Source organism: Phacochoerus africanus, chromosome 11, assembly GCF_016906955.1.
Source record: "Phacochoerus africanus isolate WHEZ1 chromosome 11, ROS_Pafr_v1, whole genome shotgun sequence".
Lineage (NCBI taxonomy): Eukaryota > Metazoa > Chordata > Mammalia > Artiodactyla > Suidae > Phacochoerus > Phacochoerus africanus.
Window position 1 is genome coordinate 127826405 of NC_062554.1, and position 15010 is coordinate 127841414.

The 15010-nt window shown below is 42.5% G+C and overlaps 1 protein-coding gene across 2 annotated transcripts in view; it reads right to left on the reverse strand.

Annotated features, from left to right (window-relative positions):
* The window catches only part of KCNK2 (potassium two pore domain channel subfamily K member 2), a 158257-nt gene extending 144060 nt beyond the window's left edge, over positions 1 to 14197 (reverse strand). The window contains exons 1-2 of one of the 2 annotated variants that reach the window (XM_047753860.1): positions 13995 to 14197; positions 10603 to 10913 (exon numbers count right to left, since the gene is read on the reverse strand). In XM_047753860.1, coding sequence (XP_047609816.1) covers positions 10603 to 10913; position 13995 — 312 coding nt within the window. In that variant the 5' untranslated portion in view covers positions 13996 to 14197. Of the gene's footprint in view, positions 1 to 10602; positions 10914 to 13858 lie in introns of both variants that reach the window. The other variant, XM_047753859.1, reaches the window with a different exon arrangement.
* Between the last annotated feature and the right edge of the window lie 813 nt (positions 14198 to 15010).

Genomic DNA, 15010 nt, shown 5'->3' on the forward strand with positions numbered 1-15010 from the left:
TCCTAGGCACGCAAGTCAGAAATCTGATTTAGTTTATAAGGTGACAAAAAGGGAGAGCCCAGGGTGAGAAAACACAAGAAAATGGTGCTTCAAAAGAAGCCTTTAGGTACAGTGGAAACATGCTTCAGAGTCACCTGAATGACAGCTCTGCAATTCTCATGCTCGCTGTGCCACATTCACAGCCAAAAAAAAAAAAAAAAAAGAAAAGGGCTGAGCGACCTGGGGTTCAGCATTCTGTGCCTCAGTTTCCTCATCTACAAAAGGAGGATGGTGAAGAATAGTGTCTGTTTCCTGACCAAACAAATGAGACTATTTATAAAACTACCTTTGAAGAGACACAGCTTTGGACTAAAGACTTCCTGGGGAGTTACTACGACCAGCCACTGTGGGACACACATTCCCGTGTAAACATCTAAGAGAACAGATCTGGAGATGGAGTCACAAGGAAGAATCGCGTCAACGTACTATTTCTGTTTCTTCCTGAACTGCAAGGCACTTAATCTGTACCTCAGTTTCTTCATTTTACAAATGGGAATTAAAACATACACATCAGGCGATGTGTGAATTAATACCATAGTGTACCTTAACGTGCAAAAAAAAAAAAGGTGTATAAATATATGATACAAGGCAAACATGGTATGTGCAACTAACTCTAAGAATTTCAGGGCCATCATCATAACTGCTATGGGCAGGTCTATACTAGTTAAACTTCATTCTAATACTATTTGACTAAGTTTTATATTTACGTCATATTTTTAGTTCAGACCAAATAAACTGTCAGCCAAAACGACTTTTCAATGTAGTGAATGTATCTGCAGAATACCCTCTCTCATTCTCAAGTAGCCATTCCAGCTACCAAATATTGGCTTAGCCAGTATTTTAAAATAACATATCCTCTTAATCACATCAGTTTGGGTGATATTTTATTGATATATATAACACTTACATAGCATTCTACTAATTGTGTGTACCAATATTAACTCATTAATCTTCATATATCCTTAGTAGATAAAATCATTTTCTGACAAACTACTTTTATGTTGATAATAAAAAGCTAAGTATAAGCAGAAAACAGTGAATAAAACATGTCAATTGTTACCTGATGTACTTATATATAAAAAAGCATCTCTTTTAATTCTTTTACTCATTAATTACATATTTATTAATTATTATTAATTAATTATTCATTACTCTTATTAAAGTCAAGATAGCATGAAAATACGGGCAAGGACAGGCGGCAAATATAAGTTAATCCCCTAAGAAAGTAGTACACAGGAGAGTCCTAGGAGAACTGGATGCTGAGCCAGTTCTCTTTAAGACTTCTACGTCACCCTTGACAGTGAGTTTCCTCTGGATACTCTGAAAACAGCGTTCCTGAATCATCCTCATCTTCAGAGGCCAGTCCTTTAAGTGGCTCCTGGATAATATGGAAAAATAATCCGAGCTACTGGAATGTTATACATTGTGCTGCCTAAAAGACCTTTTTCTAGAGATTAACCCAAAGCATGTAAAGTATTTATGGGATGTTTAAACAATTTCAGGCCATTTCTTCTGTTAGAATTTTGTTCCTAAAGTCTAAATTTAGCTCCAAAAAGTTGAGCAAGAAGAGTAAAATCACTGATAAGACAACCCTTTTAGATGCTTTCTGAACAACATGACATCGTGTCCATAAATAAAAGGATCAAAGGTGAACACATCCTTCCCAAAACTAAGGCAAATATTGAATAGACCTGGGTGCTTATAGAAACTAAAACCATGGCCACCAGAGGATTACACGTATAACCATGTAGCATCATTCACTACCACATACGATCAGCTAAGCACATCCTTCATATGCCGAACCATCCCATTTGCCATTAAGAGAGCAGTAATCCAAGCCATAATCGGGCTCCCCCATTCGAACACCCTCAGTGGCTCTCCTGCTTGGAGACATACTTTTTAAAATCTTCCTTTTCAACAGTCCCCAAAGGGAACGAAAACTGAAAGCTTAAGAGATCTGGGGGCATAGGTTCATACGGTTCCCTAAAATGGAAGAAACTTCTTTGAAATCTCAGGTTGCAGGTCAATCATTCATGTAGGTTTGGGATCTATTCCTGAGCATGTTAAAGTGCTCCTAGGATCATTTTAGAATCTCTGCTCATCTCCACCTGCACCCATTTTCCAGCTGACTTCATCCAACGTCTTGATTTTAAATGCTTTCTGTACAATGATGTCTTCCAAATGTCTGTCTTTAGCATGACCCCTCCCCCAAAGGCCAAACTCACAGCATCCTACTCAACATCTCCCCTGGGTTGTCCCCATAGGCATCTCAAATCCAACTTGGCTGTGCTGGCCTGGAATTGGCCTGGGCTGTTATACTCAAGTGACTGGGCAACACTGTCCCCTGGTAAAGCCATCCATGAGATGTGCTGACCATGAGTTGTTTCAAAACCATGGCCTGAGGAGCTTCAGGGGGCTTAGCACCAGCTTGTTGGCATTATTTATTGATAACAGCGTGCTGGATGATTTGCACCTGGTCTTAGAGAGACTCCCGAAGGCTCTACCACTGAGGCTGGTTACGGTCAAGAAAATGCCTATGTGACCAGCAGGAGATCAGAAACGCCACCTCAGACCCCTTTTGGGGCTCCCTGGTCCCACAGGGTTCTATGCACACACTGGTGGTTCTTGATCCAGAAGAGAAGTATGGCCTGGCAAGGCCTTACAGAGGAAGAACAAGGGCAGCTGGCTCCTGGCCTCTCTAGCCCCTGTGCTGCAATGCAAACCTCGCCTGGGGGCAGATCCTTATTTAAGCGCTGTTGTTATACGGCACCATTTCCCCACCTTATACTATAGATCCGTAAGCACTGTTACCTGGGGTCCTATGACTCTTCTTCAATAACTGAAGCCTGCAATGCCCCAAACAAAGCTCCCAACATCATCCCTCACACTAGCTCTTCCTGCACTCTTCCCCATCCCAGGAAACTGAGAAGTGGATCCTTTATTTCCTTTGGACAAAGATGTTGGGTTTGATGCTTCACCTTTGTCCCCGGCCCATCTTGTCCATCAGGACGTCTCACTGGCTCTCCTTCCAAAATAGATCCAGAATCTGACCATATCTTACAAACGTCACTGCTAGCAACTTAATCCAAGCTCCCCTAAATGCTCACCAGGATTATTACTACCGCCTTACCGCTGCTCCCTCTGTTTCTGACCATGGCCACCTGCAGTCTATTCTCAGCTCAGCAGCCAGAGTGGTCCCAGTGAAACATAAGCCAGAAGAGGACACTCGCCTGTTCCTAAAAGCCAAACTCCTGATTATAACATACAAGGGGGAGTTCCCGTTGTGGCGCAGCAGAAAAGAATCCAACCAGGAACCATGAGATTGTGGGTTCGATCCCTGGCCTCGCTAAGTGGGTTAAGGATCCGGCATCACCATGAGCTGTGGTGTAGGTCACAGACACGGCTCAGATCTGGTGTTGCTGTGACGGCGGTGTAGGCCAGAAGCTATAGCTCCAATTAGACCCCCTAGCCTGGGAAGCTCCATATGCCACAGATGCAGCCTTTAAAAATGAAATGAAATGAAATGAAATGAAATAAATAAAATAAAATAAAATAAATAAAATAAAATAAAATAAAATAATAAAATAAAATAAAATAAAATAAAATAAAAAAATGTACAAGGCCCTGCAGGACTTGGCCCTCATTGCCTGTCTGACGTCATCCTCTACCACTCCCTACCTGTGGTTCCTCTACATGCCAGGAATGCTCTTCCAGCTATGCCAAGCCCTCCGCCTGAGTGTTATTCTCCAGACAGCCCCCGGGCTAGTTCCCTCACTCTCTTTACTTAGAAGTCATCTTATCAGTAAAGCTTCTTCAGGGACCTCATCTAAAATTAAGTCCCCAAACCATCCAACATTTCCTGCCCCCTTCACTATTTTACCTTTTCTCTGGAGACTTAAACTAGCTAACATACTATCTTCTCCAGTAGAACGTAAGCTCCCCAAGGGCAGAATTTTCACCTCCTTATTCTCCACTGTATTTCAGCGCCTGGAACAATGCACATAGCAGGAAATCAATACACATTTTTGAAGGAATGAATGATTATAGAATTAATATAAAACAATGTTTTTTGTTTCTAAAGTCTAGTTCATGGACATTCTAAGAAGACATCTCTTAGTACACAGCCAACCACCCTCAATGGCACATCTACTCCAGGAGGAGGAGACAGGCCTAGGATAAAGCCCACCTCCACCGTGTGGAACCACAGACCTTCTCCACTCCATAAGACTCGCTAGCACCCCTGCCCTTCCACCAGCTAATTCAGTTACACCGTGCTCTCTGCCTAGAACATCTGCTGATCCCCACTCTTCCACCAGAGAGCTCTGATTCCACACTTCAAATCCAGTTTCCCTTTCACCTCTTCTTCTGTGGCTTCCCAACTCTCATTAGATTGTTAATTTCTTCTTCAGTAGTCCTGCTCTAACCTGTAAGTACTTCTGTTATATCTTAGTGTATAGCAGTTTCCTCTACTGGACTCTAAAGCAGGGAGTGACCTAAGAGAAACCATGTTTTTCCCATCTTTTTACTTGGCTCAATAACCAGCATAAAGGTCAATACACTGAAAGTGCTCAATAAATGCCACTGAATGAAGCAATATAAGAAAACTGAAAAGAGGGAAGAGTTCAGAGAATATAAGTCCCTCAGCAGGAAGACTCCATTGATCTAGACCACAGGTTGCCACATGACCTTGTCACATGTATCAGTTTCTTCATTCAAAAAACAGAAATACAGATCAGTGGAATAGCATAGAAAACCCAGAAATAAACCTATGTACCTATGACCAATTAGTGTAAGACAAAAGAGGCAAGAATATACACTGAAGACACACTCTTCAATGGAGCTGGGAAAACTGGACAGCCACATGTAAAAGAATGAAATTAGAAAATTATCTAATACCACGCACAAAAATAAACTCAAAATAGATTAAAGACCTAAATATAATACTGGTTACTAAAAAACTCTTCGAGGAAAACATAAGCATGACACTCTGACATAAATCTCAGCAATGTCTTTCTTGAGCCACCTCCTAAAGAAAATAAAAACAAAAATAAACAAATGGGACTTAGTTAAACTTAAAATCTTTTGCACAGCAAAGGACACCATAAACAAAATGAAAAGACAACCCACAGAATGGGAGAAAATATTTGCAAATGAAGCAACTGACAAGGAATTAATCTCCAAAATATACCAACAACTCACGCAGTTCAATATCAAAAAAACAAACAACCCAATCAAGAAATTGGCAGAAGATCTAGACATTTCTCCAAAGACATACAGATGGCCAATAGGCACATGAAAAGACGTTAAACATCGCCGATTATTAGAGAAATGCAAATCAAAACTACAATGAGGTATCGCCTCGCACCAGTCAGAATGGCCATCATCAAAAAAATCTTTAGGAGTTCCCGTTGTGGTGCAGCAGAAATGAATCCGACTAGGAACCATGAGGTTTCTGGTTGGATCCCTGGCCTTGCTCAGAGGGTTAAGGATCTGGTGTTTCCATGAGCTGTGGTATAGGAGGGCAGCTATAGCTCTGATTTGACCGCCTAGCCTGAGAACCTCCACATGCCACAGGTGCGGCCCTAAAAAGCAAAAAAATAAAATAAAATAAATAAATAAATAAAATCTTCAAACAATAAATGCTGGAGAGGATGTGGAGAAAAGGAGACCTTCCTACACCTTTGCTGGGAATGTAAACTGGGGCAACCACTAAGGAAAAGTGTATGGAGTTTCCTTTAGAAAACTAAAAACAGAACTACCATATGATCTAGCAATCCCACTCCTAAGCATATACCCAGAGAAAACCATAATTTGAAAAGATACATGCACTCCAATGTATACTGCAGGACTGTTTACAATGGCCAAGACATAGAAGCAACCTAAATGTCCATCAACAGAGGAAAGGATAAAGAAGATGTGGTACATATATATACACAATGGAATATCACTCAGCCATAAAAAGTATGAAATAATGCCATTTGTAGCAACATGGATGGATCTAGAAATTACCATACTAAGTGAAGTAAGAGAAATACAAGTATCACATGAGGACCCTAATATGTGGAATCTGACAATAGTGATACAAAAGAACTTTAATTTTGGTCTTCTTTAGGGCCGTACCCACGGCACATGGAAGTTCCCAGGCTAGGGGTCAAATTGGAGCTGCAAGTGGCAGCCACAGCCACAGCCACCCCCATCCAAGCTGTATTTGCAACCTAAACCCCAGCTCACAGCAACGCCAGATCCTTAACCCAGTGAGCGAGGCCATGGATTGAATCTGCATCCTCATGGACACTAGTCGGGTTCCTTACTGCTGAGCCACAATGGGAACTCCCAAAAGAACTAATAGAAAGAAACAGACTCGGATATTTTGAAACCAAACTTACGGTTACCAAAGGGGAAATGTGGAGAAGGAGGAAGAAATTAGGGGGGTGGGACTGACATATACACACTACTACATATAAAATAGATAAGTAACTAGGACCTATGGCATAGCACAGTGCAATCTACTCAACACTGTGTAATAACCTGTACGGGGAAAGAATTTGAAAAGGAACAGATATATATGTATATGTATAATTGACTCACTTTCCTGTACACCTGAAACGAATACAACTTTCTACTATACTCCAATGAAATTTATTTAAAAAAAAAAAAAAAAGCAGAATAGCTTCCCTACCTATCTCGCCGGGGGGTAGAACTTAAATGATAAAAGTCAAATCTCACATGAGATGCTTTTATTATCAATGCATAAATCATAGATTTTTTTGCCCTATTTTTTAATCTTAGAATTGATTCCGCAACCATGGAAATAACTAGATTAAAACCACATATATCTAATACAACCATGCCTCTACTGGTTCACAACATTCAAACAGGAGAATTTTAAAGTTCAGGTTATATATTCTCCATGTGTATGGAGAAAGATACATTGCATGATATAAATCATCATGCATGGAGGGCTGTAACTTGATATTCATTATACTCAAATATGTAGAATAAGAAACTTTACAGCAAACTTTAATGTTTTTTATAATGATTTTTATTTTTTTCTCTTATAGTTGGTTTACAGTGTTCTGTCAATTTTCTACTGTACAGCAAAGTGACTCAGTCACATACATACATATATATATATATATATATATATATATATATATATATATATATATACACATTCTTTTTCTCACATTATCCTCCATCATGCTCCATCACAGGTGACTAGACATAGTTCCTAGTGCTATACAGCAGGATCTCATTGCTTATCCTTTCCAAATGCAATAGTTTGCATCTATTAACCCTATATTCCCAGTCCATCCCACTCCATAGACTTGTGGTTGCTAAGGGCAAACTGTAATGTTTATTAATTTTTTATCAGCAATAAATATAGGAGCCAAAAACATAAGCTCTAGAGTCTGTCCGTTTAGGTTTGAAGAACAGTGCCCTCTACCTTTTGGAGAATTAGCTCTTGGAAAATTAGCTCCCTCTGATTCAGTTTCCACAGAAGCTACGTATAGATAATAAGGCACTTAGTAGGGTTAAGAGAATTAAATTAGATAATATAGGTAAAGGGTTAAAACAGTGCCTTGTACATAGTAAGTGCTCATTAAATTCTGGTTATTGTTAGTCGTATTCATGACTCTTGAAACTTAAGAGTGTTTCCATATAGTATTTTACTGCCAGTACACTAACTTACATGTAATGGAAGTTGAAAATCAAAGTTTTCAAAATATTTCAGCCCAAAAAAGATTTCTTTGTCTTGATATCTCTGCCCCCACCCCAATCTTGCCTTAGAGGGCCTTTGTCAGAAACAGCACTTAGATGAAATGCACATACTGAGGCGCCACATCAGGAGGGGAGGTTGCTCTCAGGTGCCTTCATGCTCCATTTCCCTATCTCCCCCAAGGCAAGGCTACCCTGTGATGCACACAGCAGGGAAAGAGAGTGCCATCACTGACCCACAGGTGTAATCAATAACTTGAGGCCAGATTAGATTAACTGTACCTGACATTGGCCTTCCTGTCTGACTACCCACTCCCTCCTCCTCCACCGCTCCTCACAAAAGGAACCCAGAATTCCTTCTGCACCAACACCACGACTGAACTTCTAACTTCTCCCAATGTTTCCCTCTCAGCACTCAAAGTCCTGAAAGAATGGAGACTCTTAGGAATAAAGCCAGACCAAGATTCTGAAGACCTGAACTCTCATTCTAATAATACTAGCTGGGGTAAGACATGAGACTTTCTCTGTCTTACCTTCCTAATCATTAATGCTGTACTATTACCGCCTAACATACCTACTCATGAGACTTTAAGGGAGGACAGAAAGAAAAAACAAACATGGGGAAAACACTTGGAAATATATTCCTGGTTCATTTGCCTTCTTCCCTATTTGGACACTGAACTTGATTCTTGGAGACTGCCATTATAGACACTTCTTTTATCAGAAGAAATTATATCCAGAGAAAATTTTCTCTTAGGATAAAATTGTAAGAGTAAGTGATATGACAATAAATAATAGGCAACCTCTGTATTTAAAAACACTGAATAAGCACTAAACTCCTTAAGAATTTTTAAGAAGCAAAAATACTCAATCAGCAACAAATATTAATAAAGCTAAAATGAATTGCCTGTGTAGAGAAGAAAGAAAAAAATTAGGTCATATATTGAGTTCTGTTTGTGTTCATTCCAAAAACAATGTAGCCTTTTTTTTTTTTTTCTGTCCAAGACAAACAACCTCACTTGAGAAGGTAAAAATGCGATTCACCTGAATCAGATACGTTCGCCCAATAAGGAGATAAACTGGAAGGGAAAAATAACAAAAACTCACCTAACACTTCTTGAGCACCTAAATACCTTATATGGATTATCTCTTTACTCCTCAGAGCAATCTTATTTGATAGGTAGTCTTTCCTCATTCTGGATAGGTCCTTGAAGACTTAGAGAGGAAGATTACATGTTCAAGATGACACCTGCACTAAAATACTCATATGGAGCTTAAAACAACCTGATCCCAAAGTTTAGGCTTTTTCTACTACTCTATGCTCCCTCTGCCAAAATAATCTAGAGCTCTTCATCTAAAACCCAAGGGAAGTGAGAATTCCTTAAAGATTTTCTTAGTACCTCTAAGAATGATACACACAAATTGAGAGTGAAATCAAAGTGACCTTACACAAGAACAGGCAATGGAGCGGCTGGACCAATAATATCAGTGGGTAGGTTAACTGTCAATAGTGAAAATGATGCCATCATCTACTACCAATAGAGAAGTCGGTCTCTAAGTAACGGAGAAGGTTTTTCAAAATTAAGCCCAATTAAAGTGGGATGCAGAAGTGTCTGAATGTGGTAGGTGCTAAATGAGGACTGCAGAAGACTAGCTTTGACAGCTTTCAATAAAACTTGAATGGGAACCTGTATGTGCATTCTATGAGTAGAGAGGGCTATGGAGGACCAAAGTTGCACTTGGCGATCTGTGGCAGGAGGAAATAAAGAAAAGGTCTTAGACAAGAAACTGGATAAAAATCAGTAAGTTCTTCCCTGAATTGACTATTTGCTCAGTTGATGACTCACAGATGATTTTCAATCCCATTTGACTTAACAGGTAAGAAAAGTAGACTCTAAAGGAAAATGAGTATGTGCACAATTAAAATGTCTTCAGCAATCAGATTTCTCTTTGAAAGAAAATTCTAGGGCATTTTTCTTGGCCAAGATTCTTGGCTGGACCAATGAATAAAAACCAAAGAAATCTACAACAAAAACACAGCCATCTCCAAGGAGCCTAACTAAAATTTTTTAAGCATTTTAGTATTAACCTTAAGGAAAAAAAAACAAAAAACAAAACCTGTTTTTCCATAAAGATTCTGTTCTGCTATTATAGAGTAAATTAAAACTCATTTAGTTTTCATTCAAAACCTCCATTTTTTCTGTGTAGTGGCAAATTGCTTTTAGTTGCATTTTAGAGAAGCAATGATTAATCACTTCTCCTTAGACACCTAAGAAAAGTATTTATCAGAGTTATACTTTGGCTAGGTTAAAGAAGAGAGCTACAGTTTGTTAACGGTGAGGGGTACTCATTTTAAGAGGGTCACACCACAAACATCTTTTCTATCTTATCATGGCCACTGCCAAAATTGCCACACTTTTTCTGCCTTATCTCTTTCCCTCCTTTGCCACAGCCAAGTTTCTCAGTCAGCAACGGTCCTCTAACCAAGAGAAGGACCTCCATCAGGGTAACCCCAGGTTCACAGGCATCCCCTGGCAGTTTTGAAGACAAGGCAAAGGAAAAGAAAGCAGGGTGGTGGCAGGACAGAAACAGAGAAACGCAAGTGCAGAAGAGGAAGAACAGCATAAGAGAGAGAAATGAAGGAGAAAGGGTGACGAAAGGAAGAAACGAGGGAGGGAGCGCAATAAAGAGAAAAAGAAACCGGCTCAGAGGTCTCTGCTCAGGAGGAACGTGGAAGAGGACCACCAAAGGCACATCAGGGGGCACTGATCAGAGGTGTCCCTCTTATTCTTCCTCGTCTTTCCCCTCAGAGGAAACGGAATAAGAACTCCCGGGCGCCCTTACCTGGATGAGCTCGTCCAGCTCGGTGGAGTTGACACAGGAGTGTTGGGAGATGAATGTCTGCTTCTGGATCACAATGGTGGTCCTCTGGGAAATCTCATGAGGCTGCTCCAACGCTTTGAACACAGTGGCTCCGATGATCAGATAGAGGACAACCACCAGGAAAATCGTAGAGACCGTCTTCCATTTCATAACATTAATGGTCGCGTCACTCTCCACCCGGGAGGCAAGCACGGTGGGTTTCGTGGAAAACGAGAGCCTCGGTTTGGAGTTCTGAGCAGCAGACTTAGGATCCAGCAAGTCAGGTGCCGCCACTGGACAACAAGAGAGAAAGAAGGTTAGGTTGGAAGAGGTTGCAGGGTAGGGGGGCTCGCTTGGCTGCTTTAAGGGGGTGGCAAAGGTGGACTGAACTCTGCTTGCTCTCCTGATGGAAGCTTTGGAGCCTAAACCAGAAGTGCTCCCACTAGATCATGTCCAGGGCCATATATACAGGTTCCAGGAAAAGGGGCTGGGTCCTAGCTCCCTGCTGCTATTGGGGTTTCAGATGGGAGGCAGACCAAGACACTTAAACAAATCAAAGAGTGCCTAAGGTCTTCCTAATTAGTTTTAAAATTTATATCTGTCCAACGTGCTAGTCAACCCATTTACAAAACTTCTAAGAGTTGATGGTACTAAACTAGATATTTGAATAGTCATAAAGAAGGCTAATGGATCATTCTTGTTCTCAAGAACGTAACACTCTGTATGTATCACAAGCAATCGATGGAAAGAACGTTATCTAATTTTATTTAAAAATTCATTATAATAAAGAAACTGTATTTTAAGTGAATTTGCGATCTAAACATGGTTGCTCAAATTAAAATATTAGTAAGTTTCTGGTAAAACATGATGGAAAATACACCACTCACTAGCTCAGTCCTTTCTTTTCTGGTGCCCTCCAAAGTGCGTTGGAGATTATGCATTCTCCGTATTTTGTTATTCAATCTCTGACATCTTAAAAAAATATACTACTACTCATGTTGACACAATCCTAGGTGCAGCCAAGAGATGACAAGTTCTTTCCATTTTAATAGTGAACATTGTCAAGAAAAAAATTAAAAACCTTATCTCACACCTTAGACCCTACAAGCTCTGTACAAAGCTAATTGCTCCATTACAGTGGATTTATGTGTTCTCTTATAAATTCCCATATACTCTGAGGTGACTCCAAATCCATTTATTATTCATCTCAGCTGTTCAAAAATATCATTAATGGATTTTTCTTTAGAAAATTTAAGAGGCACTAGAGTTCCACTTGCTAAAGGGAAAATAAGCCATCTGCTATATGATATTTGATCGGAAAGGCAACATTGAATCAACAGGGGTAATAGAATGGCTGAAAAAGGGGGACTTAAAAAAATCACTAAGTCAACCAGAATAATCAATTTAACATTCACAATTGTTAGAGATATAAATAAAATTATTCTAGTGTATATAATACAGGTTTAATTAAATGAAAACCTAAATTTTAAAAGGCACTTTTAGGTAAGTATATAAGAAATCCGTATGAAATTTGCACCCCAATACCCTACAGGAACTTGAAATTACTTAAAAATAAGAAGGGGCTGAAGATGTCAATTTTTTCATAGCTATGCACCCTACCAGCTTGACCATCCCTATGAGTTAGCTGTAGAACTAGCCCAGCTGGAGTTGATAAAATAAATCTTCTGTTGCCTACTTGAAAGCAGCTTTGCAAACAAAGCTATGGGAACTGAAGCAACAGACATAAGAAGGGTTGTCTAATGAGGGCAGGTAACAGGGGGTCTCCTCAATCAGCACAACTGAATGGTTCTGACTTTGAAGCAATGAAATCAATTCTGATGAGGTAACTGTACCCCTGGCTCCAAGTGGAGACTGGACAGCCCATTTCAGCAATTTCCAGTGGCTCAACCTGCTATATACAGGTATGTACACGCTGGCCTCCTGATACAGTCACCTGCTCCAAAGAAAGCCACACATGAGCAGACACCTTTAACATGTGATATTCATAAAGACAACTTCCCCCCAAATTAGCACTGGATAGGTGTTTAATGTTTTTCATTTTTGTTTATTTATTTGTTGTTATTTCCCCAATACAATTTTTGTTTTTAAAAACATTTTAATAGAAATGCTGACTGCAGCTAAAATCACTGTCCCCTGCTGTCTAGCCACTCCACCCCACCTCCAAGCTGCTTAATGAATCTGAGGGAAAAATAAAGGTCTTAAAAGTAAGCCATCTTCAGCATAAAAATAACAGAAAATCACACAGAAGCTCCACGCTGTATCTCTGAAGGAAGCTTTCCAAGCCTTCCCTCCTCAGTTCTCTGGGCTCTCATCTTTCTGTTTTCACATCAGTGGTTTCTAGTCTATAGAACTGGAAAACATCAAGACTGCTTACCTCAATGCTCCCAAATCCCAATCCTAAACTGCAATGCCAAACTAAGATATTGTCATTACATGCTTTGGGGGGGAAGGGGACAGATTTTTTTTAAGATTTTGTATGTGTGTTATGCCAGCACATTTCCTGATGGAGTTTAATTCTTTTAAGCTCTTGCCTTATTTTTTAATTAGAACAAATATATATAATGCACATTTGGCAGACAGAATGGGCAAAAACTGATGAAAGACCAAAATAAAAAACAACAGCCTTTCCTCTCAAATATGGGGAACCCTCTGGATTTCCGTCTTGTCTTTTTGATGCATGTTCATAAAGAGAAGCTCTTTAGAACAAGGAATCAAAGATTCGCCCCTTCTACTGGCTCTCGGCACCATCACTACCTCCCTTCTCCGCTCCCAGCACATCACAGCCTCCTCTAGATCTTGGTCTCCCATCTTCACCCAGGTATGTCTCTAGCTCTCAGCCACTCCTGACGACTCAACACCAGGAGAAAAGAGCTTTTTTCAGCACCACTGCCTATCCCACCCCGCAACGGGCAACAAGTGTGGCCAGGGTCACCATGCGTCCTGCCTGTCGTCTACCCCCAAGAGCTGACCCTCCTCTTCCTCCTTCGGAAACTCCCTCAAGTGTCCCAAACCTACCCTGAAGGCAGATGCAAACCCCCAGGTGCTAGCGGGGAAGCAGGCAGCACAGAATCAGAGATTATGACCCAACATCTTGGAAGGAAAAGACGGTGGAAAACGTCCGCTAGCTGCCAGCGGGGCATCTGCAGCCCTCCACGGACTCGCCAGGGCGGAAAGCGCGCGGCGGGAGGTGGGGTGGGGGGGCACCCAGGGGTCTCACCTCCTGCTGTATAGCCGGGTCTCTCCCGCGAGGTGCTGGGAAGCATGAGGCATGCAGCATTCAAAATGTTTAAAAAAAAAAAAAAAAAAAAAAAAAGACTGACTTGAAGCTTTTACAAACAGGCCATTGTACTCACTTCTTATTCAGAGACGGGCTGCGCGCTCCGAGCTGCACGGGCAGGCATTTTCCCCGGCTTTGTTTTACAAGGTGGGGAGAGCGGGGCTGGACGCGGGGAGGGAGGGTGGGGGGAGCGTGAGAAGAAACGGAATCGCGGGAAGGAGGGGACACCGGCGGGCCGGGCAGAGGGCGAGGCCCAGGCCAAGTTGGGCTGGGGCGCCGTCGCCCCCGCGCACGCCTGCCGCCGGGCCCGGGTCACCCGGAGAGCGCGGGCGACCCGGGTCCCGCGCCGGCCCGCAGCCGCGGCCGCGCGCTCCGCCCCGGGCCCCGCGCTGGCCCGGCCCCGGCGCCGCGCGGCGCGGGGGCGGTGGGTGCAGCCCGAGCGGCCGTGCGCCCCGGCGTCTTTGTGCGCGAGCCTTGCTCAGCCCCTCTTCGCATTTCTTTGTGCGTCTCCCCGGCTGAGCCCTCGGTGCCCCGGGGGCGGAGGTGGCACGGTCTCGGCCGGCAGCTCGCCCGCCCACCGCTGCCCTCCCTTCCAGGCTCGCCCCTCGCCAGCTCCTTTCCCTCCTTTCGGAACTCCCTCCCTCTAGCCTTCCCCCCACACCACCACCCCTTTTGTCGCACCGCCCGGGCTCAACTCTTCCCACCCTCTCCGAGCCCAACCCTTGCCTGCGTCTCCCCTGCCTCTTCCAAAGACGCCCTCTAGCCGCCCCCGCCACCCTCCTATGGGCACAGCCCTATGGGTTCACCTGCTGCCTCTTTCCCTCTCAGCCCTTCCCGCTAACACTGCCCCCTCCCTAGATCCTCGCTCACACTATCTGGCACACCTGGCTCCAACCCATCTCCTTCCAGTTCCGGGTGCGCGCTGGGCAACTGAGCTTTGGGGAGCAGGTCCCCAGACCCCCAACACCTGGGCATCCTCTCTTCCCTCCCCCCTCGCCCAGGCTTATACAGAGAAGGACACCCTGAGACCCTGGAGTAGGGGCCCTAATGAGGATGTTAACTGCTTCCAGTCAGCGCATGGGGAAAGGTTAT